We start from the raw sequence: 26,793 nt of genomic DNA on the forward strand, positions 1-26,793 counted from the left end.
CTGAAAACACATTAGACACACTGCCTGATGTTATTGCATTTGGTTAGTGATGTGTTAGAGGCTAAATAATAGTATGTGTCAACCGTGTCTTACTGTATTTGGTGTCATCATCTGGTAGGGTGGAGGCATAGTCAGAATAGGTGGCATTCCAGCGCAATTCTCGGCTCTTGGTGTCATACATGGTGATGGTGTACTCTACAGGGGAGTAGATCAATGAAGACAGGTGAATATCATGGTCACACAGGATATTAAACGCTGCTGTATGGGAGACTGCAAAATTCAGCTTTATTTGAACTGACACTAAACTGATTTCTTTATGCAACATGCACGGAAAGAAAAAACAAACTAAAATGGAATCAAGTTTTGTGAGGCGCTCGGGTATCTAAATATGCCGAGTGCAAATTTCCTGGTGAACACCGCCCAATGATCACAGTCCCTGACAACCAAAAATCACTCATCTGTGCTTTACAGCGCTACAGCGTAGCCTTATGTCACTTGACATACTATGTCTCTTCCTAAATGAGAGTCAGCATGTCATCAATATCAAAAAGGTCTGTGAATGTTCTCATTCATCCAGGTCATGGTTATCCAAAGGAGTTGAATCAAGTGCTACTGGACTTGGTATATATCCGTGAAGACGTTTCGCCTCTCATCCAAGAGGCTTCCTCAGTTCGTGCCTTTCTGACTAGACCAAGCTAGTCTGACTGGCTGGTGATGAGACTCAGATATTTATCCTCTTTGGAGTCGTTGTCAGAGCTATAGATGTTCGTGGCTCTTTGTGTACCGATGTTTGGCCGCGCCCGTCGCTAACAGAGCCATAGATATGAGTGGCTCTTTTGTGCTCCGATGTCCAGCCGCGCCTGTCGCCATTGGAGCTATTGATTTGCATTTGTTTAGCAGCGACGGCCGTTGGGGGTGTTAGTTTCGACTTCATTATTCAGTGGTCATGAGAGTCGTTGGAGCCGTTAGTGAGCGACTGTTGTTCTTGGAGGCTAGGCTTCTTGAGTCTTCTGGGTAGAGATGAAAGGACGGCATTGTAAGTGGGAGATAGGTGGTGTCACAGACCTCCTCCTCTGTTGATGGATGGTTTTTCCAGTTTCGCATAGATGGCTTCCTTCACCCCTCTTTCAAACCATCTATCTTCTCTGTCCAAAATGTGTACGTTGCTGTCCTCGAAGGAGTGTGTCTTCTCCTTTAGGTGTAGATAGACTGCTGAGTCTTGTCCTGAGGAGTTTGGCCTTCTGTGTTGGGCCATCCGTTTGTGTAGTGGTTGTTTGGTTTCTCCTATGTATAGGTCAGTGCAATCCTCATTGCATTGTACAGCATACACCAGATTGCTTTTCCGGGTGTGTGGTACACGGTCTTTGGGATGAACCAGTCTTTGTCGGAGTGGGTTGCTGGGTTTGTCCTGAGTTTCTCTGAGACCCCAGAAACATATGGGATAACTGTGCTCTTCCTTCTGTTCCTTTTCTCCTCATCGCTCACCTGGTTGGTCTTTTTGGAACGTGTTGCAGTTTTCACAAAGGTCCAACTGGGGTAGCCGCAGGTTTTTAAAGCTCCCCTCAGGTGTTTGTGTTCTTCCCGTTGGGCCTGAGTGCTGCTGGGCACATTGTCAGCTCTGTGTTGCAGAGTTCTGATGACGCTCAGTTTGTGTTCCAGTGGGTGGTGTGAGTCGAAAAGTAGATATTGGTCTGTGTGTGTAGGTTTCCTGTAAACCCCAATGTGGAGGTTCCTGTCTTCTCCAATGTGGACGTCACAGTCCAAGAAGGGCAAACTGTTGTTCTTTACGTCTTCCCTTGTGAACTTAATGTTCTTGTCCACTGAGTTGATGTGTTTGGTAAACGCTTGCACCTCTTGTGTTTGGATTTTGACCCATGTGTCGTCCACATATCTGAACCAGTGGCTCAGAGGTGTTCCTCTGAAGGAGTTCAGGGCCCTGTGTTCTACTTCTTACATATATAAATTGGCCACAATGGGCGATACTGGTGAGCCCATTGCACAGCCGTGTTGTGAAGGAAGCCATCTATGTGAAACTGGAAAAACCATCCCTCAACAGAGGAGGAGGTCTGTGACACCACCTATCTCCCACTTAAATGACGTCCTTTCATCTCTACCCAGGAGACTCAAGAAGCCTAGCCTCCAAGAACAACAGTCGGTCACTAACGGCTCCAAAACGACTCTCATGACCACTGAATAATGAAGTCGAAACTAACACCCCCAACGACTGTCGCTGCTAAACAAATGCAAATCAACAGCTCCGATGGCGACGGGCGCAGCTGGACATCAGAGCACAGGAGAGCCACGCATATCAATAGCTCCGATAACATCAGTACACAAAAGAGCCACTCATATCTATGGCTCTGTTAGCGACGGGCGCGGCCAAACATCGGTACACAAAGAGCCACGAACATCTATAGCTCTGACAACGACTCCAAAGAGGATAAATTCTGAGTCTCATCACCAGCCAGTCAGACTAGCTTGGTCTAGTCAGAAAGGCACGAACTGAGGAAGCCTCTTGGATGAGAGGCGAAACGTCTTCACGGATATATACCAAGTCCAGTTGCACTTGATTCAACTCCTTTGAATATCAAAAAGGCCTGACACGCCAGCACCTAAGGCAGCAAATGAAGACAGCACAGATAGTAGTGTTCAATTTCTCCCGCCTCAAAGGGAGAGAAATCCAGGATGTGGGGGAAGGAGAACTCTTGCACTAGAAGATATTGTATACAAGAAAACAGAGGCTTTGCATTAACTCTTAGCCCACATTTTACATTAAGTGTCACTTGGGAGGCTCTTGTTCCCTTGTTCCTCGTCTCTCATTACTATTCCTGCCCCCACAGGCATTAAGGACACAGGGTGCAGAGGGAAGCCTGTGCAGGTGTTGTGGGTGGGGGTTGGAGACAGGAACATACACAGGCAAAGCAAGAACAGGAAAGAAATGAATGTTTGGCAACAACATGGGGATAAGATAATTCAATGCAAATAAAATATTTGGTTAAGCAGACTAAGTCAGCTTAGTCTTAATTAACTGAGAGGGGCTAAAACACAAACAGGTGACACCTACTAGACAACTCAACCATGATGTTTGTTAGGGTCAGCCTGGATAAATGATAAAATGGACATGTGTCTACAATGGAGTGAGAACTGGTACATCAACTTTTATTTTTGTTTGTGCCAAATTAAGCCTGGGTTTGTGCTTCTGCATAGCATTTTGTCTACCTGTGCGTCCCAGGTAGAGAAGAGAGGAGGAGGGACAGAGCATCTCGGCAAAGGAGGAGGTCAGGGTCTGCTGCTTCTCTCCGGTCAACATGTCCACTACATACCATAGGTCCTGCTTCTTACCTGCACAAGTGGGGAGGTGCGCGCGTACACACACACACACACACACACACACACACACACACACACACACACACACACTCTTTAACATCTTGGTCATGACGTCTCTGCAGCATCTCCAATTTCTGTTGGGGTAGGGAGTGGCAGAAATAACTCACTAATAACATTTGACGGTTGTCCATAAAAGCCTACAGATTACGAAAACAATGTCTTTTCTTCAGTTAACCTCACCCGGATGGGAGGGTGGTAGAGACTGAGCACTTCCTCAAACTCGCACCGTTTACTTCACCCGAGATGGACTGATTGTCATTTGTCTTGCACAACACTGTACCCAGCTATGAGGAATAATGTTTTAAGCCTGTAGGATTTACAGTGCCTTGCAAAAGTATTCAACCCCCTTGACAGTCATCACTAATTTCTGGATTACAAAAGATACTCACACATCTGTTCCTGAACAATATTATTTTTGTGAACCCATAAGCTCTAACAGCATGTTCCCAAAGCCAAAATAAGTTCTGTTTCACTGATCTTTTTTAGAATAAATTAAAAACTAAAATATAGTGTAAATATCATAAGTATTCAACCCCCACATACCAATACTTTGTGGGGTACCCTTTTACTGCAATAACAGCCACGATTTTCTTGGGGTAAGTATGTACAAGCTTTGCACATTGTTCTGGAGTAATTTTTACCCATTCTTCTTGGCAGAATTTGTACAGGTCTTGCAGGGTGGTGGGATGGCGCCTCTGGGCTGCGATTTTCAGTCTGTGCCACAAATTTTCAATGGTTTTGAGGTCCGGACTTTTGACTTGGCCACTCTAAAACGTTCACCTTTTTGTTGCCGAGCCATGCCACTGTTGCTTTAGCCTTGTGCTTAGGATCATTGTTCTGCTGGGAGGTGAACCTTCTCCCAAGCTTCAGTTTTATGGCAGACTGCAACAGGTTTTCTTCCAGTATGTCCCTGTATTTAGCTCCATCAACTCTTCCCTCAGTATGAACAAGGTTCCCGGTGCCTGCAGATGAAAAGCAACCCCACAGCATTATGCTGCCGCCGCCATGCTTCACTGTAGGGAGGCTGTCTTTTAGGGCAGGAGCAGTGTTAGGTTTGCGCCACAGGTAATTCTTTGAGTTTTATTCAACAAGCTCATCTTTCATCTCATCTGACCACAAAACCTTTACCCACATCCTAACCAGGTCTCTCTCATGCTTGGTAGCAAACTCCAAGCATGAAAGCAAACAGCGTCTTTCTTGCCACCCTCCCATACAGGCCAGATTTATGGAGAGCCTGTGATATGGTTGACTCATGCACATTTATCCCAGTTTCAGCCACTGACCTCTGGAGCTCCTCCAAAGTGACTGCAGGATCATCTGTGGCTTTCCTCACCAGCCCACGTCTTGCTCGGACACTTAGCTTTGAGGGATGGCCTGTCCTACAAAGTGTGTGGGTGGTGTGATACAGCGTCCACTTTCTGACAATGGATCCAACAGTATTCCGTGGGACATCCAAACACTGTGATATTGTTTTGTATCTCTTTCCTGCCTTCTGCATTTTAATCACTTTGTCTTTTACTTCAGTATTATGCTCCTTTGTCTTCATTTTCTGACGGCGTTCATGCCCGGCTAATGAACGTCACACAGAGCGCTTTTTATACCCATAAATGACAGCAATACTTTAATATCTTACAGGTGCACACTAATTATGTTCAATTGTGTTTACCTGAGTTTGTTTGAGGAATAATTTGTCATTTGTGTAAACTTGGGGCTTTCACAGCACAAGGGGTTGAATACTTATGCAAGCATATGAATAAAAAGTCAGTGAAACACAACTTATTTTGGCTTCGGGAACATGCTGTTAGAGCTTATGGGTTCACAAACATAACATTGTTCAGGAACAGATGTGTGAGCATCTTTTATAATCCAGAAATTAGTGATGACTGTCAAAGGGGTTGAATGCTTTTGCAAGGCACCGTACCCACCTTTGGATATCTGCAACTTCTTCTGTGCCAGCAGTGCCTTCATTTGAATGAAGGCTGATAATGGTAAGACTGATAATGACCATCATGAAGCAAATGTCAAACCGTTTGGCTCCAAACAATGGCTTGGTCACCATAGCAGATTAACTCTAGCCTTCTTAGTCTTGCAAATTCAAAAGAGCAGAGGCTACGGCTGCAGGTAGAGTGAAATGGAAATGTAGTTTAACGTCCTTTTGTTCAGGACAGATAACATTTAGTCACTTGGGAGGGAGTGCTGCATCAATTTGTGGATGTGGAAGTGTGTTACCACGACAACACAAATATCCACCCCTGCAATCACTGTTCAAACTGCACATCAACTCATAATGGGTGACAAAAGCAACGAACAAACGACTCAGTTAAAGTTGCTCTATCAAGACACACACCTAACTGCATTCATGAGCGTAGCTTACACAGAGCCGAGCCTTACCCATGTACAGCACGCCATCAGAGCTGCGACAAGGAGAGGCCTGGACCAACTCGGGGATAGTGAATGGTAATTTCTGTAGGACACAGAGAATGGAGTTACATTTCATTAAAAAAAAAATGTCCTGCACATCCCACAGTGATATGCTGGGTAGGTGTTATCACACACCCACATCCGTGCACGTAGAGGGATGCACTACTTTCTGCAGGACTCGTCTGAATCTGTGGTGAGGCGATATGTTTTCTCTAGATAGAGGAAACCGATCAGTTTGTTTTTTTTGGCTGGTAGCAAACAAAGTGTGTTTGATATAGCAGCTTCCTCTTACCGTCAGGCCTTCGTTGTTCTTGCCTCCAAGGGAGTAAAGGCTCCCATCGTTAGGGTCTGGCAAAAAGGCTGGCCTTGGGAAAGGGAGGAGAGGCGTAATGAACACAAGGAAGCCTTACACATTATGATAAGCAGGTCATCGCTCCTAAAGTTTGAATGAATTAACAGTATCCTCCTACAAACAATAAGAATGAGCCCTCATTGTAATGAGAGACGAACCAGTTTTCCTTTCACACTCACGTGTGGAGAAGCTGGATACACCGTGAAGGGATACACAACATACACGCTACACATACTTCAAGGATACTCACTCTGTCACATGTGTGGGGACCTGAAGAACTGGATCTGTCAGCAAAGACAATTAGACAACAGGAGTGACAAGATTATTAACCTACAACGCAAATCCTGACCAGCAGCCATGGAGCAACTGCACAGCATGAATATCTTTTACAAACACCCATACACAACACAAATCCCACTAAAATGGAATCTTCTGTGGCTGACGTGAGAGACAGCCATCTTAACAAATACAATACGCTGCATAAATTCCCAGAAAGATATGCAGCCGCACGTGTAAAGACTGTTATATAACACTACGACAATATTGCAGGTCATCTAAAAAGAGACATATGGTCATACTGTAAATGGTAAACTAGAAAAGCACATTTACATAGTGCTTCTCTAGTCTCCCGATCACTCACAGCGCTTTTATAATGTATGCCTCATATTCACACACTGATTGCGGAGGCTGTTGTGGACCGTGCCAACCTGGAGATTGGGGATCGAACCAGCGACCTTCCGACTACTAGACACCCCGCTCTACCTCCTAAGCCATGCCGCCCCACTGTACGGTCTCGCACATGGTCGACGACATCGTCATTTTATGCTGAAGAGATTGATGACTCCATCTCTCACCAAACACCCAGACATAAAATGCTGAAAAAAGGAGGTAATCTGGGTAAATGAATCTTACCTGTGACAACGCTTTTACTTTTACGTCGGTGTTTGGGATAAGAATGTGTAAAACTTGAACATTAAAATCAATCTGGCTATCGGTTGCAATTTTCCCTACTGATTCTCCTCAGTCATCACGGAAAACCATCTGGATTTAGCCACAAGTCAAATGTTCGGTCTCGATTTACATCACTACAAGATACACAAAGACCTCCTTGCAGTGTGAAGGTCAACAGTAAGGGGGGGAGATAGATAATATCTATGATTTGTGAGCCCTGGACGCACCATCCTTCATCATATGTACAACAGCCCAGAGGGGCATGGGCAGCTTGAACAGCGGAAACTCAGTCTGTGTCACACTGAATAAGACTGACTTGGGTTGGTACATATGCAACTGTCAGTGTTAGGCGAGGCAATGGGAGCGACAGGCGGAAAGCCAGTGGTTGTTTTCTGTGGCAGATGAGTCTGGCTGCACTTGCTGGGGCTGAGTGACAGGTTTGGGCTCTCCCTCTGGCTTAAAGGTTTTACGGCTGCCTGGCTGGAACCCAACAGGTTCATATTCAAAACCTGGGCCGGAGAAACAGATGATGCGGAGGCGGCAGCTTCTACGTTCATGTTTTTCAACGATTTGGGTATTAGGTTTACTTAATCGGGGTTTGCCATGGTCACATCTGAAAAGGTCTGCTCAGTTAATGCAGGTCAGACATTTCCAATAACTGTCCAGCATAAGATCGCTAATGCAGTTAATTGGCCAATGGTGCCTACATTAACACGTCAATCATGCTACATTAACACGTTAATCATGCCAGATGCTTATACAGTGAGATGGTTTAGAGAGGAGTGAGTGTGTTATTACAGCAGACCCACTGCGACCTTGACTCCCGATTGTACCCCCACCGTTAATGATTACCAGGTTTCCGTGCCAGAAAGGGCATATCACCGCATTTACTCAAAAGCCGGCTACACGTGTAACACAATCAAAACAACGCTCACTATCACAACTCAGAAATATCTGGAAAATACTGTGATGTACCTTGAAAATGATTCACGAACCAAGCTGAAGAAGCCAGGACAACTCTCTGACATTACTGTAACCAGCAGGGGGGTAAACAGAGATTAACGTTCTGGGCTGCTATGGCTGTAGTTAAAGTGTGAGTTGTATCATCTGATACAAGTTACACTGTTGGGTTTCCAGCGAGTTACGTTCATCTACACTTCGCTGATGTAAAGGGCCTCACCGATGTCATTTCTAATATAAACCAGAATGCAAATAACCGACAAAACACCTTGCTGGTCTTTACTTTCAAAATAAGAGCGGAATCTCATTTGTCTTCTTTGTGTGCGACACACAAAAAGCACTTTATCTTGCAGTCGTAACCTGAACGTCAAAATGGTCCTCGAGAGAGAGAGGCACACAAACAAACGAGTGCCTCGGCAGTAACACTCGACTCCAGCCCTCTCCCCTTACCTTCTTTCAGCGTCCATTTGATAGAACCCGATCGCTTGCTGACGGCGTGCAGGTTTCCATCCAGTGTAGACACAAAGAGCAGGCTTTCAGGAAGGAGGACCGTGCTGGCACTGCAGAAGCCCTGCAGGTCGAAAGCAACACAGAAACAAGGGGGGTTTCAGTCAGTCACCCCAGCACTGGAAAGAAACAGAATGCACCAAAATGCCAGGCAGATGCATGAAAATGTCAGGTCAGTTCACGCCTACGCTGACTCAGTGAGAAATCACTACGGCCACTCATCCTTCGTCATCGCTTATTCTTGTCTCTACTCGGCCAAGGCACCTCAGACGCCATCTAACTAGCCTCACTGATGATATCATGGCAAGCTAACGAAATCATCCATCCAGTCTGATACCACGCTTAAGGAAAAGTTTAGCTCTGCTGCCTGGAAAGTTTTATAGCCCAACAGGAATGTCAACAGATGGAGAAGACCAGCCGCCTATTTAACTGGGCATGGTCAGTAATTTGCTGGGAGAGTGAATAAGGAGGGGGACACCCTGAGGGGATAACCACTGCCCTGGCCTACAGTACTCTTCAGTGACACCCTCCCCCTGGCTCCCCCCCCCCCCCGTCAAAACCATAAAACGGCTGTTAAGGTGCAAACGAGGAGTTAGGATGCCAGCTGACTTCAGACCTGGCCACAAGCAGATAACTGGATGAGCTCTGAGTGGGAGATAACAGTGGATGCAAAGTTCACCAAAAGAAAAGGTGGGATGATGAGCATGTGTGTATTCTGCATACTCATGTGAGGCATGCTGCGCTTTTACAATAGATTTTAAACAAAGGAAAGTAAAAAAGCGCTTCAACTTTTTATCACTGCACAGATGAATAGTGGGCAGAGCTGGCCATGTGGGCGCCCTCCTCTCTCCAGCCCACTGTGTTCCCACACGGACAAATGGGAGACAAGTACATGTGGGCAGGCTTGGACTGATTTCAGTATGACAGATAACTCGACGGAGAGACATTGCGTGCAGGAGGAAGTCTACAGAATGGTGGAAAACAAGGGAAGTTCAGATATGGCGGGGAATCGGCAGACTCACGCACCAACCGAAACACTGACCACAACACCTCCTATGTGACCCAGCCTCATGACTAAGCTTTCGTGAGAGGCAGCATCAGTTCGGGCTAAATACACTCATCCGCCACAAAATTCAAAAAACATTGCCCTTGATGACCAAGCCGTGGGCTTAATCTTGATTTTGGCACGGATACGCATGGAGAGGTCCAACGGGGGTGGCAGTGTACTGGGGAACTTTCCGACTGCCCACCAAGCCCGCGAGGAGCGGCTGAAACTTCCCTGACCACTTTCGGTGTTTTTTTATACTTGGGTGAAAGTGAAGTCCCCATTAAATGTAATGAAAGACTTATCTTCTCTGTAGCAGTCTTAAAAAAGCTTGGACAACTATTAGTCTACAGCAGGCTCAAGAAAGTCCAGAGAGGACTTGAAGCAGAGTCATAACAGGTCCCGGAAAGCCGAATTAGTTCATCTGGACGCAACGTTTGAGAGGAACGTTTCATCACCCATCTACGTGACCTCAAGTCAGTCTCTGCAGGTATCCCCCCCCCACCCCCCACCCTTATAAACAACACAGGGGCATAACGACCCAAACCAACGATCGGTTTCACATGCAAATTACCGTGTACATTAATTAGGATTACAATGGCCATGTGTACTATTCGCAGAGGATTGGGGAATAGTTGCAATCACAGCATTGTAAAATGGTGACAGATTTACTCTCAGCCCCCCCCCCCGCCCCGCCCCGCCCCGGTCCAGGGATGGTCGTTCCCTCTTCACATAGATGGCCTCTGACTCTCCATTCAAACCAGCGTTCCTCCCTGTCAAGGATGGTCACATCCTCATCCGTGTAACAGTGTCTCCTGGCCTGTAGATGGCGTACACTGTGGAGTCCTGGTCTGACACATCCGCTCTCCTGTGTTGTACCATCCTCTCGGCCAGCGTCTGTTCGGTTTCCCCGATGTCACGGCAACCTTCCCGGCACTTAACATTTGCTCCGTTTGTGCTGGGGCACCCGATCCTTGGGGTGGACCAATTTCTGGCACGGTGCGTTTTGGGGTTTGAAAGCAACTGAGACGCAGGATTTGGAAAATACGCGTCTCAACTTTTCTGACACCCCCGCCACATACGGAATCACCACTGGTTTACGCTTAGGCAGCTGTTGTCCTTCCCCTCTCTTTGTTCATCTGGTGCACTGTTTGGCGTCTTCCTGGCTTTGACAAACGCCCAGTTAGGGTAACCACACTTAACCAGGGCCTGTTTAATGTGGGATTTCTCCCCTTCCCCGGCCGCTGTGTCAGCTCGGCGGTACAGCGTCCGGATGTCTCCTAGTTTGCGCTCCAGTGGATAATCAGAGTCAAACCTTAAGTTTGCAGTTTCACAGTCTAAGAGGACTAACCTGATTTTTCCCATCCTGCCTGGTGGACTTGATGTGGTTGTCCGCAGAGTTAACGTGGTCAATGAAATGCGGTACGTCCTGAGAGTGAACTTTAACCCAGGTGTCGTCCACAAATCTGAACCAACGGTTGGGTGGTGTCCCTTGATAGGACATCAGAGCCTTCTTTTCCACTTCCTCCATATACAAGTTGGCCTCTACAGGTGAGGCTGGGGAACACACAGCACATGGAGTGAAGACAGCTTCAGGAGCAGACACACTTGGTCAGTGTTAAGGGTGGTCCTATTGCTAAGGGCGGGGTTGTCCTGTAATTTCATACGTACTACCTCCACTGCTTCATCAACAGGAACGCACTTGAAGAGAGACACGACATCATAAGAAAGTATTGTTTCATCCGCCTCCATAATGATGTCCCTCACCTTATCCACAAAATCCAGTGTTCTGAACGTGATGCTCATTACTGCCTACCAACGGGCTAATAGATGCCGGAAACGTAAAAATGTTATTGGTCACAGAGTTAATCATACAAACAATAGGCCTTAATGGCACGTCCCGTTTAGGTCTCTTACGTAAACCATACAGACGAGGTGTAGCTTCCCCTGGGTATAATCTATGGTACGAAACTCTGGCAATTCTTGTAACCGCTGCCCGGGTCTCGTTTCAGGGGCTCGTAAGTATTCATGTCGCTACTTAACGTCATAACTTTCTCCTGATAGTCTGTCTGGCTTCATACAACAGAGCATCTGCCTTTGTCCAGTGGAAGGACGATGACGTTATTGGCCTTACTGAGTCATGAGAGCATTCCTCTCGTCTCTGCCGATGTTGGGCAGCAACACCTTCACATTGCTGACGCGGGCTGGAACTTTCATCCGCAGTCGCTCCGCTTCCGGGTCCGTGATGTCGTTGCTACGGATCGCCAATTCCGTGGCTGTGAGCAGTTCCACTAGCGGGATTTGCCTCAGCGTGACGGCAAAATTCAGCCCCTCAGCAAGGATGTCTTTCTCCGCCTGGGTCAGTTGTCTGTCGGACAGATTCTTTACCCACTTGTCCACATCGCCGGCATGTGTCTGCCATCTGTTTGTCTGCTGGTGAGGGCGCCGTCCGTGCAGCAAGTAGGTCAAACTACTTTGGCTGCCCGGATTTTGACTTCCCGTGCTGTGCTAGACGAACCTCCTCCGTGAACTCAATCACATGTTACAAAGCGGTCTCAAGCAGACAGGCCATTTGCTCGTACAAGTTTAAGGCAATCCTCACCGAAATAACTCAAAATGTCTTGACGCATGCTCGATAATGCGGGTAAGGAAATCACAGAAGGTTTATCGGGAGAAATGCTTCATCACTCATCTAAGTGACTTCATCAGTCTCAGCTGACTGCAGGTACCCCCCATCCTTATAAACAATACAGTTATCTAACAACCGAACCAACGATTGGTTTCATATGCAAATTGCCATGACCATTAACTAGAGTTACAATGGCCATGTGTACCATTTACAGAGGACTGGGAAAAGCTGCAACGACGTCACAACAGGTCTTTTATTCTCATGCTGAACCATAATGTTATTGATCAACATCTCCTAATCCTCCTAAACAGAGCCTTTGGGGCCAGTGAATCTAACCTTTTGTGTTTGTGCAGATCACAAAGCCATAATAATTACTACAACGCTTGGACAGACTGGGAGAGGAAAGGTTGGAGTTGAAGAACTCGTAGTCCGCATGCAAATAGTCCTTAAGAGCCAATAGTCCAAGCTTGGGCACATGGCATGCAGTGCAAACAAGAGCCGTCTCCGAGCCACTTAGGGCTTTCTACAGACTGCACAGCCGTCGGTTTCTCAGCACCATTAAAAAGGAACAGTATAAAACTGCATGTGCTTTGCTGGGGGCCAAACTGTTGTTGTCTGGCCCCCAGCAAGTTTAAGCAGAAGAGAACACAGAGAGAAAAACACTCAAGGGTTTTTCTCTCTGTGTTCTCTTCTGCTTAAACTGCAAGAACTGAGTGCCATAGACTGTGGCCAAAGGCAAGGAAACCGAGCTTAGAAACGAGTCCACAAACTGAGGACATTGTTAACTTATGGTCTTTTAACACAAAGTGTGGACTTCCATGTTTGCCTATAGTTCGCCTGCTGTACTTTATTAGTCTAAACTGGCGCTTATGTCAATATCGTACACCTGTGGCTATTCCCACTCTGTAGCAAACTCATTTGCACCCCAACATGAACTGTATTAGAACAACAGCGGCTAATGTTTGCTCATTCAACCTATCATAACCCCCAGCGTGCTCTTGGTTTCACAATCCAAAAGTTGCTTTAGCATCTGTTAGCTGGCTGGTTTTGAGTGGGAACTGATACACAAATGGTGGACATTTGCAGTGTTTAAACTTCCTAGAAATATCCATGGAGACTGAAGAGTGTTATAAAGCAGCACAGAGTAACTGAGGGGGTTCAGCTGTATAAGACCGTCTCACAGAGAAGAGGGACATCAGCCACCACCCCCCACCCCCCTGTCCTCCTACTATACTGTTTTTTTAATGGAGGAAAGTCAGACATTGCATAAGCGAGTTACATAATGCAGCAGAACTGGGCGAAACCAAATTCATGGTAGGGTCTGAGCTTCTTCCTTTCCCTCCGTAATGAGGCCAGGCCACAACTTAAAGGGACAGTGAAAATAATACATGTTATCACCGGCAATATTACTGGCTGGGCTAAAAGGTCTTCGCGGCGAACATCCTCCTGCGGCTCACCTAGCAAAACAAAGGCCGGGCAGTTCTCAAGCATGTAACATTTGCAACTTACCCCTCTGTCACTACACATCACGGAGGGAGCACAAACACTCCACATGTGTAATCATGTTGCCAAAATAAAAAAAACATTTCTGCAGTGTAGCTACCCTTGCATATCCGTGATCTCTCATGTTAAACCTGCCATGGTCAACTAGAAAGTCAGAGATATGATAAGTAAATTGTTGTGAAGCACCATGACCAACCAAAAAAAAAAAAAGGCGGAAGTGTAGTGGTTAAAACTATAGATCCCTGACAACAGATTAACCAATTAACTCATATCCCCATGGCCTAAAAAGAGAGGAAAAAAAATCACGATAGACAAGTGTTTAGCGAAAGCAAGCAATGTGCGGAGCAAGCAGTGGTGCGAAGTTGGGAGGAGTTTGATGTGATCTGAGGGAGAGGGGTTAAGTGTTCAAGTGACACCTATCAATATTCCTGAGTATGTTTCGTATCAGAAATTATCTTGTTTCCTGTCAGTTCTCAAGTATGTTTCGTCTGTCTGCATTTCCGTTTGTGTCATCTGAATTTCCCCAAGGGGACTAACATAGTATACCAAACTAAACAAATAATAAAAAACTCACTTGTCTACGTCTACAGGCAATGAGCTTCCCCATGACTTAACACAAAGGCTGGTTCATTCTAACAATGTAAGCTAGCCGTAGATTCATTTAACCGAAGATCTTCTGAACAGTGACGATGAAATTGTAATTAGACCCACACAAACAGTGTTAAGGTCAGGCCTGAGACCTCCATACTTTCAACCAGGAGTCTGCTGACAGGTCTCAGTGAATGAGTAGAGCAAACGTCCCCAAGTATATTCATCTGATCTCTTTGTTTGTATCAACTAACACATTTGCAAACCCGTAGTGAGACAAAAGCTGAGAGCTTGCAAATTTCACATGTTGTAGACTTCGATCAAGATCTCGGCATAGTCATCATCTCCACTAGGCGGTAGCCTGGAGGGGATTATCCATTTGGTCAGGTGTGTGTGTGCCTGTCCACAGCTCACAAACTACTGGACTCATCAGCCTAAAATGTTTTGTGCACAGTTATGAGCGTATGGTGAAGAACCTCTCGTGGATACTGCCCTCGCTATAACCGCTCCCTCTCCTCATTCACTCTCTAGCTCGCTCGACCAACTCTGCTGTCCGTCGCTGCCCACTGAATCATAACCAAAACATTATGTATTCAGGTACGAGTCTTGGAAGTAAACAAGAAGCCGATCATATTTCGCGAGCCAGCAAATCGTTCACTACTGATCTCAGCACAGGAGAACTGGAGGAACCCTGGATGAGCCAAAAAAATAATAATTCGCCTTGCCATAGTCTCAATGTTAAAACTCTGCTATAAAAACAGCTGGAAATCATCCCAGTAGCTACAACAAAACATTTCCCATGGCTGAGCTATGTTTTCTTACTGTTGTTTTATGAATGAAAGTCAATCAGCAGAGCAGCCATTTCCCTTGATTCATTTTATATCATGAAAACTGCGACAGTTAAACCATTTGAGGTCTTTTAATAAGGGCTTTGAAATTAGGATAGCCTGATCTCTCCCATTTCATATTAGACTTGGTCACTTCCGTGTGAGGGTCCACCTAGGAGGCTGCACATCCACAGACCGACAGGCAAAATGTTTTTATTAGGCAGACTTTTTTAGCTTGACGCTGCATATTGACAACTTTTTTCATATTTCCCGTTCAACTGACTTGGGCACTGTGCAAAAGTCTTATAATGGCAGGAAAAACACTGACTTTTTTGTCCATGTGTGCATCTACTTCCCTTCTCCTGGTAGGCGGAAAAAAAGGGTCGTTTGTTGTCAAGTCCGAACACCGGAGAAGAGGAGATATGTACTTTTGGCGGAGAGCTGCACTCTACTGAGTGCACTCCTCTAGTTTTGAGCCGGTTTCCCTGTTGCTGTGTTCACAATCAATGACTCTGTATGGATTGAATTGGCTTTGGGTAGGGGTGTGTGTGTGTGTGTGTGTGTGTGTGGTGGGGTGGGGGGGTCACGTGTAGCTCATACTCCAGGCACCACTCAGACTGTCAATGCACAGCCAATCTGACATTTTGTGATAAGATAGTGTAAGCACACAACTTTGTTTTAGCAAAACAACCTGTCCCGGTTCAATGTGAATTCAGTATACATCAAAGCAGTGGAAAAAAAGAACATAGTTACAGTGATGCAAACATTTGAACCCAATAATAAACAGCTTAACAGCTAGAACAATTGTTTTATTTGTACGATAGCTTTGGAAAATCGCTCGTAGAGCAAGACCATACGGTATGTGGAAGTTCTTAGGAGGCCTGCTAATTTCTATGAGGGACATTGGGACACATTATGCCAAGTACAGACATAATGCAAGATGAAGAGCTTTCCTATACCTTACCAGTAACGGCAATGCTGAACCAACTACCTAGTTCTCAATCTCTCGCAGCCCCTCTTTACACTACCCTGGGGAGAACAGAAAGGTTTAAAACAAAGGACTCACTGTTCCTATTACGCTCATTTTCTCACACAGAACCCGGAGCTACAATAATAATAATAAACTATTGTACACTTACAGATTTTGCAGACAATGATGTACAAGGGCTTGTTACACTACTACTACTCCATACCACACAACTAACTACATACCTATATCTAAACAGGTGAGGAACCAGACACTTGAAATGAGTTTTACAGGTTAACCTTGTCTACTGGCTCACTAACATTTCGTAGTTTGGTACCATATGGGTTTCCACTCAGTGGTTGGTTCGGGCCTTGGCTTTCATCTAACCACCAACTACAGCCCTTGACTAGCAGTAATAACAAGAAGAACTACATTTATAAATCCCTTTCTAGACCCCCAAAGCGTTTTACACTGAAGGGGGGGTAGAGCTCACTTTCAACCACCACCGATGCGCAGCACCACAGGAAAAGCACTTCACTGGTAACCTCAACCACCCAGCACTGACAGGCACCATTATTACCTCGTAAGGTGACTTTAGCGTTTGCTAATTATACCGACCCATTAACGATTGAGACTGCAAGCCATTATGAAAGCAGCAGTTGTGGAGTCTCGTTTGAACCCAGATTAAGCAGAACAAGATACTCAAGAAGCCACGTTTAAAAAACGTGTCAGAATGAGCCAAGTCGGCAGTTTGAGTTATGGCTTGGAAAAAAAATCACACAAACCGGTCTCGTTTGACGGCTGGTGTGACTTTAGAAGGGCTATTCAAAGCGGTGATGCTGCCTGCTAGCGTGCTAGCCAACTTCCTTGACACCCTCTCAAAACAGGCAGCCAAAAACCAGTACGCAGCCGAACTGGTGCCGTTCGTGTGCACACGTTCGAACGCGTCTATGGTCTTACAGGCAACGTGTAACCGCGTTACTTCCAGCTGGGGGTTTTTCCCTACACCTACCGAGCTAGCTAGCTAGCTAGCTTATCCGTTTAGCCTCCTTACCTTATGCCCTGAATTAGCGTAGCAAAGCAACGCAAGAATGAGCCACGCAAGGGCCCGACAGTTCACAATCCAGTCCATATTGTCTCGTCTCGAGCCGGGGCGGCCAGTGGGGGTCGGACGGCAGGAGCTCCGTGAACTACATAGAAAACGGGAGCTGGGTACAACCGAATAAAGACCAAGTCACATCGAGGCTGGAAGGCAGACGGCGCCCGGCCTGTTGTGCGCGGCGTTGCGTCAGACCCGCTGCTCCTTAGCGCTCACGCTCCGGCTTCAACTCGTCCCGACTCTTCCTGAGATCGGCGGCGGGGAGGGGGGAGGTTGGTTTGTGAGACGGCTCTTCCTCCGCGACTGGAGGGAGGTAAATCGCACAAACTCTCTAAGCCAATCAGCTCGTTGCCACCCGCCATTAAATACAAGAAGAGAAGAAAACGAAGAACCAATTAGACGCTTGTGAGAGGAACCGGATGTGGTTTATTTTTTTCTATTTTATTTTATCTTTTTAATGTTCATTTTCTGTTTCCTTGTTTTGTTCTCATTGTCTTTGACGTGTTTGATTTACTGTTCTTAGCCTACGCTGTTGTTTTAGAGTATACTGGCTTTGTTTGACGCGTTTGTATATTTGAAGTCTGAAAAGAAAAAAAAGAGACGAAGAAGCCGAAGAACCAATCAGACGCTGTGAGAGGAACCGGATGTGGTATTAAAACTTCCGGCGCACATTTTTTCTTCCCGTTTTCGGTGTCACGCGTTCAGTGGTCAGCATGCGGTTTGAACTCATACTCAGAGGAGGTCGTCGTGTGTTTATTAGTAAATGCGCCGTCGAAATTACTGTTTTGTATCTATATCGCTGTTTCAGGTAGTGGCGTCATGTCACATTTGATAACCCAGAAATCGCTAACTCGTATAGAAATGAGTTATTTGCCACCATGTGACTAGGCGACATGGCGCTAGAACGAGTAGGCCGCACCGTAAAACAAAACCGGTAAGTTGTTATTACATTCTGTTGATCCAGCATCAGAAATATTGAAAGCGGGGTCTTGGTTTATAGCAACTGGCACGGGAACAACGTGGAAGAAGCTCCTCATACGAGCTGTGAGAAGACCAAGTGAACACGTGGGCAAAAGACTTGTGACTGCAGATGGCGCATGAAAGACTCACTCGTGTCTGTAAGTGGTGTCTGTGGGCTAAAATAACTTAAACCTTTTGGTTCATGAATGATGTCAATTGTTGCGTTAGACTTCTGATATATTATGAAGTCAATTTTAATCTGACATAAACCTAAGATCTGCCCATCTCAACCACTTGGTATACTCCATTCACAACACTGACTCAAAACTTCTCTTTCCTCATACAGGTATGTATGGCTGCGATGGGAATGGACACCTTGAACTATTATAAGTGAGTTGAGATGAGCAAGCGTGTTTTTCGGGTTATGAATGATGTACTTAGTTGTGACCTAATGTTAAAATGAAGTCATCTATAATCTGAGCTAGCCCGCCTACAATTCTAAAAAAAAAAAGATACCTAATTCCTGACCGTGCTCTCTCGTCTCCCCCGCAGGTACCTTGCTGTGCGTCCTGTAAAACGAACTTGATTACAGAATGGAAGATGACGTCACTTAATATGTGGGGGTTGAACTGTGTCTTGGCTTTATTTGAGCTCCTGTTGTATTTTTTTGGCTGCGAGACCTAGCTCTGATTGGTAGGTCAGCTACAGAACAAAATTAATGGTTCTCCCAGAAATGTGAATGTTCTCATTCATCCAGATCATAGTTATCCAAAGGACTTGAATCAAGTGCAATTGGACTTGGTATATATCCGTGAAGACGTTTCGCCTCTCATCCAAGAGGCTTCCTCAGTTCGTGCCTTTCTGACTAGACGAAGCTAGTCTGACTGAGTCTCATCACCAGCCAGTCAGAAAACATTTCGTCGCTCATCTAAGGAACTTCGTCAGTCTCAGTCATCAGCCTGAGACTGATGAAGTTCCTTAGATGAGTGACAAAATGTTTCTCCGCCTAAACTTTTGTGCCAGATGAACTGATTGAACTTTCTGGGATTTCCTCACCTGAATTATTGAGCATATATCAAAGACAAAATGAATGGTTAGTGCTGTAGTTGCATAGTCTGAAAGCATCAGCAGACTAAAGGAGCATTGTCAGTCTTGTAGTGAGCTGTTTAGTTTTCAACTGCTGTTGAAAGAGCAATGTTAAACTTACAACTTCTGAAATATTTTGTATAAATAAAATGTTTTTGTATTCTGGCATTTATTGAAAGCTGGTGACTGGTTCTAATTATTTAAAGGTTGTCAAATCTTTTTAGGCACTATCTTTGAACCTGACTGGCCGTTCTTGTGGCCACACAGGCCAAGCAATAGTGCAAGAGTATATCAAGGTTTGTTATAACTGGGGTTTCTTGGCAATACCACCAAGTTTCTCTTTTAAAAGCAATTCACAGAATATAATGAGCCCTTCATTTAAAGGGGTTCCACTTATACCCCTAACTCCTGGGGTATCCATTCAGTGATCCATCACTTTCAAGAGGCACTAAAAACTGCATGACCAAATTTTACAGCTGGATTTCAAATGTCCATATTTTAGTACCAGTTTAGCTCTGATAAAATCGTCACTAGATATGGTGTTGATAAATGCATTGTTAGATATGGTCTTCATCGGTACCCCTTCATATGGGTCGGGAGCTAGACCCGTCTTCTAACTGGTTGCCTCACTGTTTTTACTTGGAAATGCCAGTTTACTTAAATAATTGACACAGAATTTTTTTTCTTTTGAGCCGTCTAATTTCAGCGAGTCGCCCTTCTCAAAAGACAGCTGTCACAAGAAAAAAAAAATCAAGCAAAAGTTTTTTTATTGATCCACAACAATCTGAACCAAAAACATTCTGTGACATCACTGAGCACAACAGCAATGTTTTGATATTTTCATCAGTGCAAACGATCCACATCAAAACAAAAGATGTCTCAACAGACGAGTTGATGGCACGCAAAACAACTTCACCTTCAAAAACGATGGAACCAATATAATGGCCAACCATGGAGGAATGTATTATTTCCAAGGCACTTTCTGCCTCTTGAATGCAGCCAAAGCAGGCTACTCATCTGAACATAAGATATGTAAACTCAACCCTAATCTGTAAAGCAACAGTATATCTGAAAATTACATATTTGCTGTCATTCAAGTTGATGTTTATTCTCTTGTATTTACAGTAAAAACAAAAAAAGCATTAGCATGAAGTCTCCTGATAGTATTACATGGTCTGGCTAAGATCTGGCATATGACTTAATTAAATGGGACAATGAAGGTGTTTTCCCATCTCAACTTAAGAAACTCAAGAGGGTCGTAGTAACAAAGGGTGACTGCCCAGATAAAGTTGCAACAGAATGTCTGCTGCCTGTGGAGCCACACCTTTGGTCCCGTTGGCCTTTAATCAAATCCTACCAAGAGTTACTTTATCTCCAACTTTTACTTGTCAAAAAATGTATAGGGTGAACTGGTTGCCCATTCTGCTTAGAAAAGGAGGGATTACATCTCCTTTTGTACATCCCTGTTGATTTCATTAGACCACATGTCAAACGCAAGAAGTGTGTCCAGAGTGTTGTCGGGCCCAGCAAGACTTAAAACACTGGGTGAATTTACTCATCACTTGTCATTCTGTATCATACAGCTTTCAAGACTGAAACATTGGTTTGGCAATAAAAGAAAAATAGAATTAATTTTGTAAACATCAATAAATATTTGATGAAAAAGAGACAGAAGGATGTCCTATCTACAAGCATATCATCATATACTCCCTAAATGGTTATTAGGAGCTACATTTTTGTTACATTCATCAATGAACCCAAATAGTTTTTGGCTATGAGACAGATTGAGCTGTACTGCCTTTAAAAAAAAAAAGAAACGATGCCCTACTCCATGTCAGGCACCAAGGCCTTGTTAACATCTAGGCTTAAGATCTCACATGGCATCTGTGACAGACACACGGATTAATTTTGATTGCATTTAAGTAAGTGCAAGGCAGATGGGAGAGAGACCAATCTTGAGATCCCTGTCACACATCAGATGCCGGGGCCAGTAGAAAACCCACAGGCAATCTTAAGATACTCTCAAAAACATACATAAATATTCGCAGCAACAGCCTATGACAAATTTCTCATTCAATGGATATATGGCTGTGTGGTTTTGTAAAATAGAGATTAGTTGTGGACTAATAGCAACAATAAACCACTCAAATGGAAATACACAAAAATGCATACTGTACAACGGTGTTTGGTGCAGCTGTACATCACAGGTATTATGGTTCTTGTGGTAGAGCAGAATGGCAATTTGTTTATCCACAACACGGACTGATAGACATTCTCAATTTGCCCATTGGAGAACAAGCTAAGATCACTCTTTCCTGCCACAAAAAACAAAACAATAATAATAATAAAATAAAGGATCCAGTGACTTGTATATTCAAGGATGGCCCATATAACAGTCTCCGCTCTTGTTCAATCACTTTATTATTGTGGCCACAAAAGATCATGAGCTTGTGAACACCCAGTCTTGTGAGTGACAAGTCTATTCACTTCCTAAGTGGCCAAAGACTAATGCAGCTTTGGGACTGGAGCACAGTCATAAGACTGGACAGTCTTGTGTCCAGTCACCCATTGCTGCCTGCACCTGTGGCTGCTGAGGGGGCGAGGACTTGGGAGTCCATGTCATGTTGCCATGGTGATATTTGTCTTTCCAACCACGCTGTAAACCGCTCTTCACATATCTGAGACCTCGGGTTCAGAGGGTTCCTGCAAGGCATTAGTTGTCACGGTAACCGAATTGGCATTTGAACGCGTGTCCATGGCAGAGTGCATGATGGGTAGCCATACGTCATCCATGTTTGGCATCACAAATACTTTCTGTTGGAGAACAAAAACAACAGGGAAGCCTTCAGATTTCCTGGTAAACTCAGTCATAAACAATGACACATAAGATCACTGTCATCCATTTTGCAAGTTGACTAATCAACACCAATATGAGGGTCATTTATTCAAAGCAAAACAGCAGCAAGCACTCAGTGAACGTCCCTTTATAACATACACAAGCCATAAACATCACGGAAGTTTGCCGCTACATCTGCAAAAACAACAGTGATGGGAAACAGAACTTTGAGCTCTGCAGTACTTTTTCCCCTGTGCATCCTCTCCTTTATTGTTCTGGAACCACCGGGGCCCTTTATTCTAACTCTCTCAGCTTGTTATATTCACTGAAAGCCGGACTTACCCGCTCTTTCACAACTGACAACACAAAGTATTACAGCAATATAAGGAGATGGGGTACATAATAATAATAAGCTCTGGGAGAGCCGGGCAGGGATAAATGTAGTTCTACTGCACAGCTGACAGGGACTCTGCGACAATAGTCTGCAGGTGCTCCTCAGGCCAGTTATCTTGCAACAGGCATATCATTACCGGGGTTATTATTTAAGAGTTCGAGAGCCACAGGCATGCTGCTTTGAAGTGCAAGTAGGTGAGTAGCCATGAGTTAAACCCCAATGTCCTTTTTTTATATGCTCATTCTCCCCCTACAAAGTCCAGGAGGGCAATATTTTCGTCTCTGTCCCTCACAGACCATGTCGAAGTTACTAAACTTCACTGCCTGTAACAAAGCCACCTGAAGTGCCCACTACATGGATGAGGAGGGCTCTACATTTACTCAGGCGTGTGGCCACTTTACTCCCCATATACCTGGAACTCCTGGTCCAATTTCTTCTCGATCCAGTCCGTCACGTGGGCTAAAGTCACTTCTCGCTCTCCCAGTTTGGGCCGCGCTTTCAGCACCAAGTGAGGGGGACTCCGGAAACCATACCTGACAGGAAAGAGGAAAGGTTCTTGGTTGTAAGAGACCTTTACAGCACAATGGTGTAACACACAGGTCCCTGTGAGTGTTTCAGTAATCCATATTTGAACTATTCAAGCACCTTTTTTTTTTTTACAACTGATACGTGTCAGTTTTTTCCAAATGTTTTCTCAAATGCAAAGTGCATCACACAGTCACTGTATAATCTTCCAAATGCACACCCTCACTACCTGCGTGCCAGGATGTGACCAGCAGAGGGTGCAGCATTCTGTTCTGTTGCCCTTCATTTTATCCTGTACTGACTATGTCCTTTGAATAAACAAATATTCTCCCCTTCAGAAGAGAATGTACCAAATCCTGTCGGTGGGCGGAGGTGGGATGTTGACCGCCAGCGTCCCACGGCACTCTTGCACCTCCACGGTGAGCAGCAGCGGCGTATTTGACACCTCTTCCATCTTTTTCTTAATGAACTCTGTCTCGGTGGCCTTCTGGAAGTATTTCGACTTGGCTATCTTGTCCACAAAACGCATGATTTTGCTGGGCCTGTGTCCTCCCACGTAACTAAGTGAGTGGAGAGGGAAGGATGGCAGGGAAGAGGGGAGGGTAGGCGACGAGTGAGTCAGATTCATCATTTATTCATAAGAGCATCTCTTGCTACGCAGTGCCCACGACGGAGGGCTGGGGGGGGGGCAACATTATATCAGCAGCAAGCAACCAAATGTGTGGGTTTGAGTGGGTGGGCGGACTGAAAGGGCAGAACATTATGGTTCTACACATCACTGCACTGTGAGTATGCTTCAGCCCTCTGCCCGTTTCTGAATAAAACACAATGGGTGGTGATGTCATCGTAAAAATGTCATCGTAAAAAGATGCATCAGGGCTCACCCCTCGCCTCCGGGGGGAATGGCTTTGTCGGTGAGGAGTTCTGGGGGATCCTCCTCATCAGATGAGCCGGCACTGGATGATTCCTCATCGCTGTCAGCCAGACAATACATCCGAGGCCTGGACCTGATACACACACACCAAACAAACACTGGTTTCGGCCCAAAATCATAAAAACAAAACAACAAAAAATAAAGCTGCTCCATAGCTATGCAAATTCTGCGGATATATGTCACAAGTCTCAGTTCTCCAATTTTTCATGGAATTAACCCATATGAAATCGACACTAGAAGAGAAACTATAATCTGGGGGAATAGAAGCAATTAATTCAGTGGCAGGCATCTTTATCCCAAACTCACCATTCAGAGGACAAATCCGCAGTGGTAAGCATCCAGAGAGAGGAAGATTAGTAAACAGGAGAGAGGGAGAGTCGGCAGAAAGAGGAGAGGAACAGTGAGAAATAGATCAGACAACTAATATGGTTCTGAATGCAAATCCATCCACTTAGCATCTGGTTCAGAGACGGCTGTCATGTATGGAGAATGATCACTGATCTTACATAAGAAGCTAATTCCTAGATCATCTCCTTATTGTGTCCGAGTCCCTGAACATGTGGCAACCATAAGACAAACACGGGGAACGCAATGATAAGCTCTGAATGAATAACATCACCGACAATGTCATGACTCAAAAGACTTTTTCAATACCCCTCTTTCCCCTGCTCCCCCAGGCCCTCTCCCTCCTTCCCCAGACGGGCCAAGTTCATCTTGGTCTCCAAGGTCATAAGGAAGGAGCCGGAATAAGACACATCAAGATCAAACCACAGACCTAGAAGATGGAGATGGAGAGTGAGAAAGACAGAGATGAAGCAACATCATGATTCAAGTCATTGTCTCTTAAATCAAAATACTTTCTCAAGACATTTTTTTCAACTCGTGAATGAGGCCAGGCTCACAGACCTTGCTCAGTGACCAACTGTGCTCGACTATTTCTGTGGACAAAACAGTATGGTTCCTATATGGCTCCTAATTGCAGTGGAGTCCTCCCCGCAGAGCTGCCAGGAAGAGACTAATCCTCCAACGAACACTGAAAAGGTCAGCCCTGGGACAGTGTTGGTTTCCTCATAGGCTGAGCTCAACACGCCACTTCCTGTTCCCTCATCAGACTTCTCAGCAGGCTTTTCTGATTTAGTCTCTCCCGTTGTTTCCTCGGCGAACCCTAACCTCCACACCTGAGCGGATAAGCCCTGTGCATTCTTCCTCTCACTCAAGTCCATATTCCTTTTCATTTTGTTCCACTATCCTGTAACGCTCATTGACTTGTATGTGTGCGGCAGCAGTGTTGGAGGAGAGATTTGATGATCGCATTAAGTCAGGGCATGTTAAAGAGCGTTTTCCCTGTTGCTATCTGGAACAAGACACACAATGGAGAGAGAGACAGTCTGAAAGGCCTAATTAACTTTGGGGCAATCAACATAATTTGCTCCACTCATGTGCTTGCCTGTGCAGGTGTGTAACCATGCACGTGTGAACATTCACCAGCTCGAGGGGCACAATTCCTGGGCAGCACGGTGGCCCAGCGGTTAGTGCTGTTGCCTCACAGCAAGAAGGTCCTGGGTTCGAACCCCGGGGTTGTCCAACGTTCGGGGGTCATCCCAGGTCATTCTCTGTGTGGAGTTTGCATGTTCTCCCTGTGTCTGCGGTGGGGTTTCTCCGGGTGCTCCGGTTTCCCCCACCATCAGAAAGACATGCATGTTAGGGTTTGTACTCCTATCTGTGCCCCTGACCGAGGCATGGCAAGACCAACTGGAGTTGGTCCCCGGGCACTGCACGGCAGCTGCCCACTGCTCCTAGCTGCACAGCTAGGATGGGTTAAATGCAGAGAAAGAATTTCCCCATGGGGATTAATAAAGTAGTAAAAAAAATGTAAAATAAAGGACTCTCACTTTTCCCTGCTATTATAATGACAGTGAAGAGAACATAATAGATATGTATAATCTAACTTCATGGGTACAACTGCATACATAAGTCACTTTAAGTTCATGCAGCCCTACAAATGAACTATCTGCATACAGGAGCTAAGAGCTGCTGGAAACTTCACACTGACCTCCGCAGGCTAGCTATGTGTTGGGATGTAGCGATAATGTCTGGCACGTAGATCTGTGGGCGTATGGGCTCACTATTGAATGTATTACTATGGCCTGAAGACACCACCATAGCAGTGTGACGTAAAGCTCAAATGTGTCATTTCAGTACCCGGTTACTTCCTCTGGCAACCAGAACTACAAACAGGGCGCAGCAGACATCTTGGCTTGTGTGCTGTCAGCTCAGCAGTAAATGGCTCCCACCCTTGTAAAAATGGCATCCTGGGACCAAAGCCAGAAAGGGCAACCTAAAATGCATCGAACTACATCAAACAATGGTCTACTGCACTACTGACTGTGGAATTCATTAGCTGTCTGACAGACGCATCACCACATCGTCATCACGGTTCAGTCCTTTTTCCTGTTTGTGTAGGAATTTGTTTGCCGCTGCAATAGCGGTCGTGCTACCTGCTCATACAGTTCAATAGCAGTATGTCCTCAACCATGGTAGAGATGCCAGTTAGTATTATGTAACCTCAGTCCATGGTCCAGATGGATCAAATAACTATCTATCAATGGAGAAAAATCCCAAATTTCAGCTTTAAACCCATCTAGAGAGGAGGTCATTTAGGAAGACGTGGATATTGCCAAGACTAAATCAGGAGGGTGCAGATAAGCTAATCAAACTTGCATCTAGTAAGTCGGAGAAAATACAGGCTGCTTTATCTTCTGTGGTAATCTCAGGGACGTTAAACAAAAGCATCCGCGTAAGCATCGCATTTATGACCG

General features: G+C 45.3%; 2 protein-coding genes, 1 long non-coding RNA gene and 1 other non-coding gene across 5 annotated transcripts in view; 2 read left to right on the forward strand and 2 right to left on the reverse strand.

The window, feature by feature from the left end:
* Positions 1-17,483, reverse strand: part of LOC130119081 (serine/threonine-protein kinase/endoribonuclease IRE1-like) — a 28,404-nt gene extending 10,921 nt beyond the window's left edge. Inside the window, exons 1-7 of one of the 2 annotated variants that reach the window (XM_056287475.1) lie at positions 17,220-17,483; positions 8,525-8,670; positions 6,414-6,447; positions 6,104-6,176; positions 5,782-5,854; positions 3,220-3,342; positions 94-195 (exon numbers count right to left, since the gene is read on the reverse strand). In XM_056287475.1, the coding sequence (XP_056143450.1) occupies positions 94-195; positions 3,220-3,342; positions 5,782-5,854; positions 6,104-6,176; positions 6,414-6,447; positions 8,525-8,670; positions 17,220-17,272 (604 nt within the window). In that variant the 5' untranslated portion in view covers positions 17,273-17,483. Of the gene's footprint in view, positions 1-93; positions 196-3,219; positions 3,343-5,781; positions 5,855-6,103; positions 6,177-6,413; positions 6,448-8,524; positions 8,671-17,194 lie in introns of both variants that reach the window. The other variant, XM_056287477.1, reaches the window with a different exon arrangement.
* Positions 17,484-17,939: 456 nt separating this feature from the next.
* On the forward strand, positions 17,940-19,446 carry LOC130120029 (uncharacterized). Its single transcript, XR_008810870.1, has 3 exons — positions 17,940-18,357; positions 18,546-18,589; positions 18,752-19,446. It is a non-coding gene; the product is annotated as an uncharacterized LOC130120029 (long non-coding RNA).
* A 61-nt stretch (positions 19,447-19,507) lies between these two features.
* LOC130120249 (small nucleolar RNA SNORA50) lies at positions 19,508-19,646 on the forward strand. The gene has a single exon (XR_008810952.1). It is a non-coding gene; the product is annotated as a small nucleolar RNA SNORA50 (small nucleolar RNA).
* A 58-nt stretch (positions 19,647-19,704) lies between these two features.
* LOC130119872 (testis-expressed protein 2-like) overlaps positions 19,705-26,793 on the reverse strand; it is a 43,016-nt gene continuing 35,927 nt past the window's right edge. Inside the window, 6 exon segments of the mRNA XM_056288464.1 lie at positions 19,705-22,099; positions 22,928-23,048; positions 23,391-23,600; positions 23,925-24,041; positions 24,629-24,749; positions 26,361-26,379. Coding sequence (XP_056144439.1) covers positions 21,956-22,099; positions 22,928-23,048; positions 23,391-23,600; positions 23,925-24,041; positions 24,629-24,749; positions 26,361-26,379 — 732 coding nt within the window. The 3' untranslated portion in view covers positions 19,705-21,955.

This window comes from Lampris incognitus, chromosome 10 (genome assembly GCF_029633865.1).
Source record: "Lampris incognitus isolate fLamInc1 chromosome 10, fLamInc1.hap2, whole genome shotgun sequence".
In the NCBI taxonomy this organism is placed as follows: domain Eukaryota; kingdom Metazoa; phylum Chordata; class Actinopteri; order Lampriformes; family Lampridae; genus Lampris; species Lampris incognitus.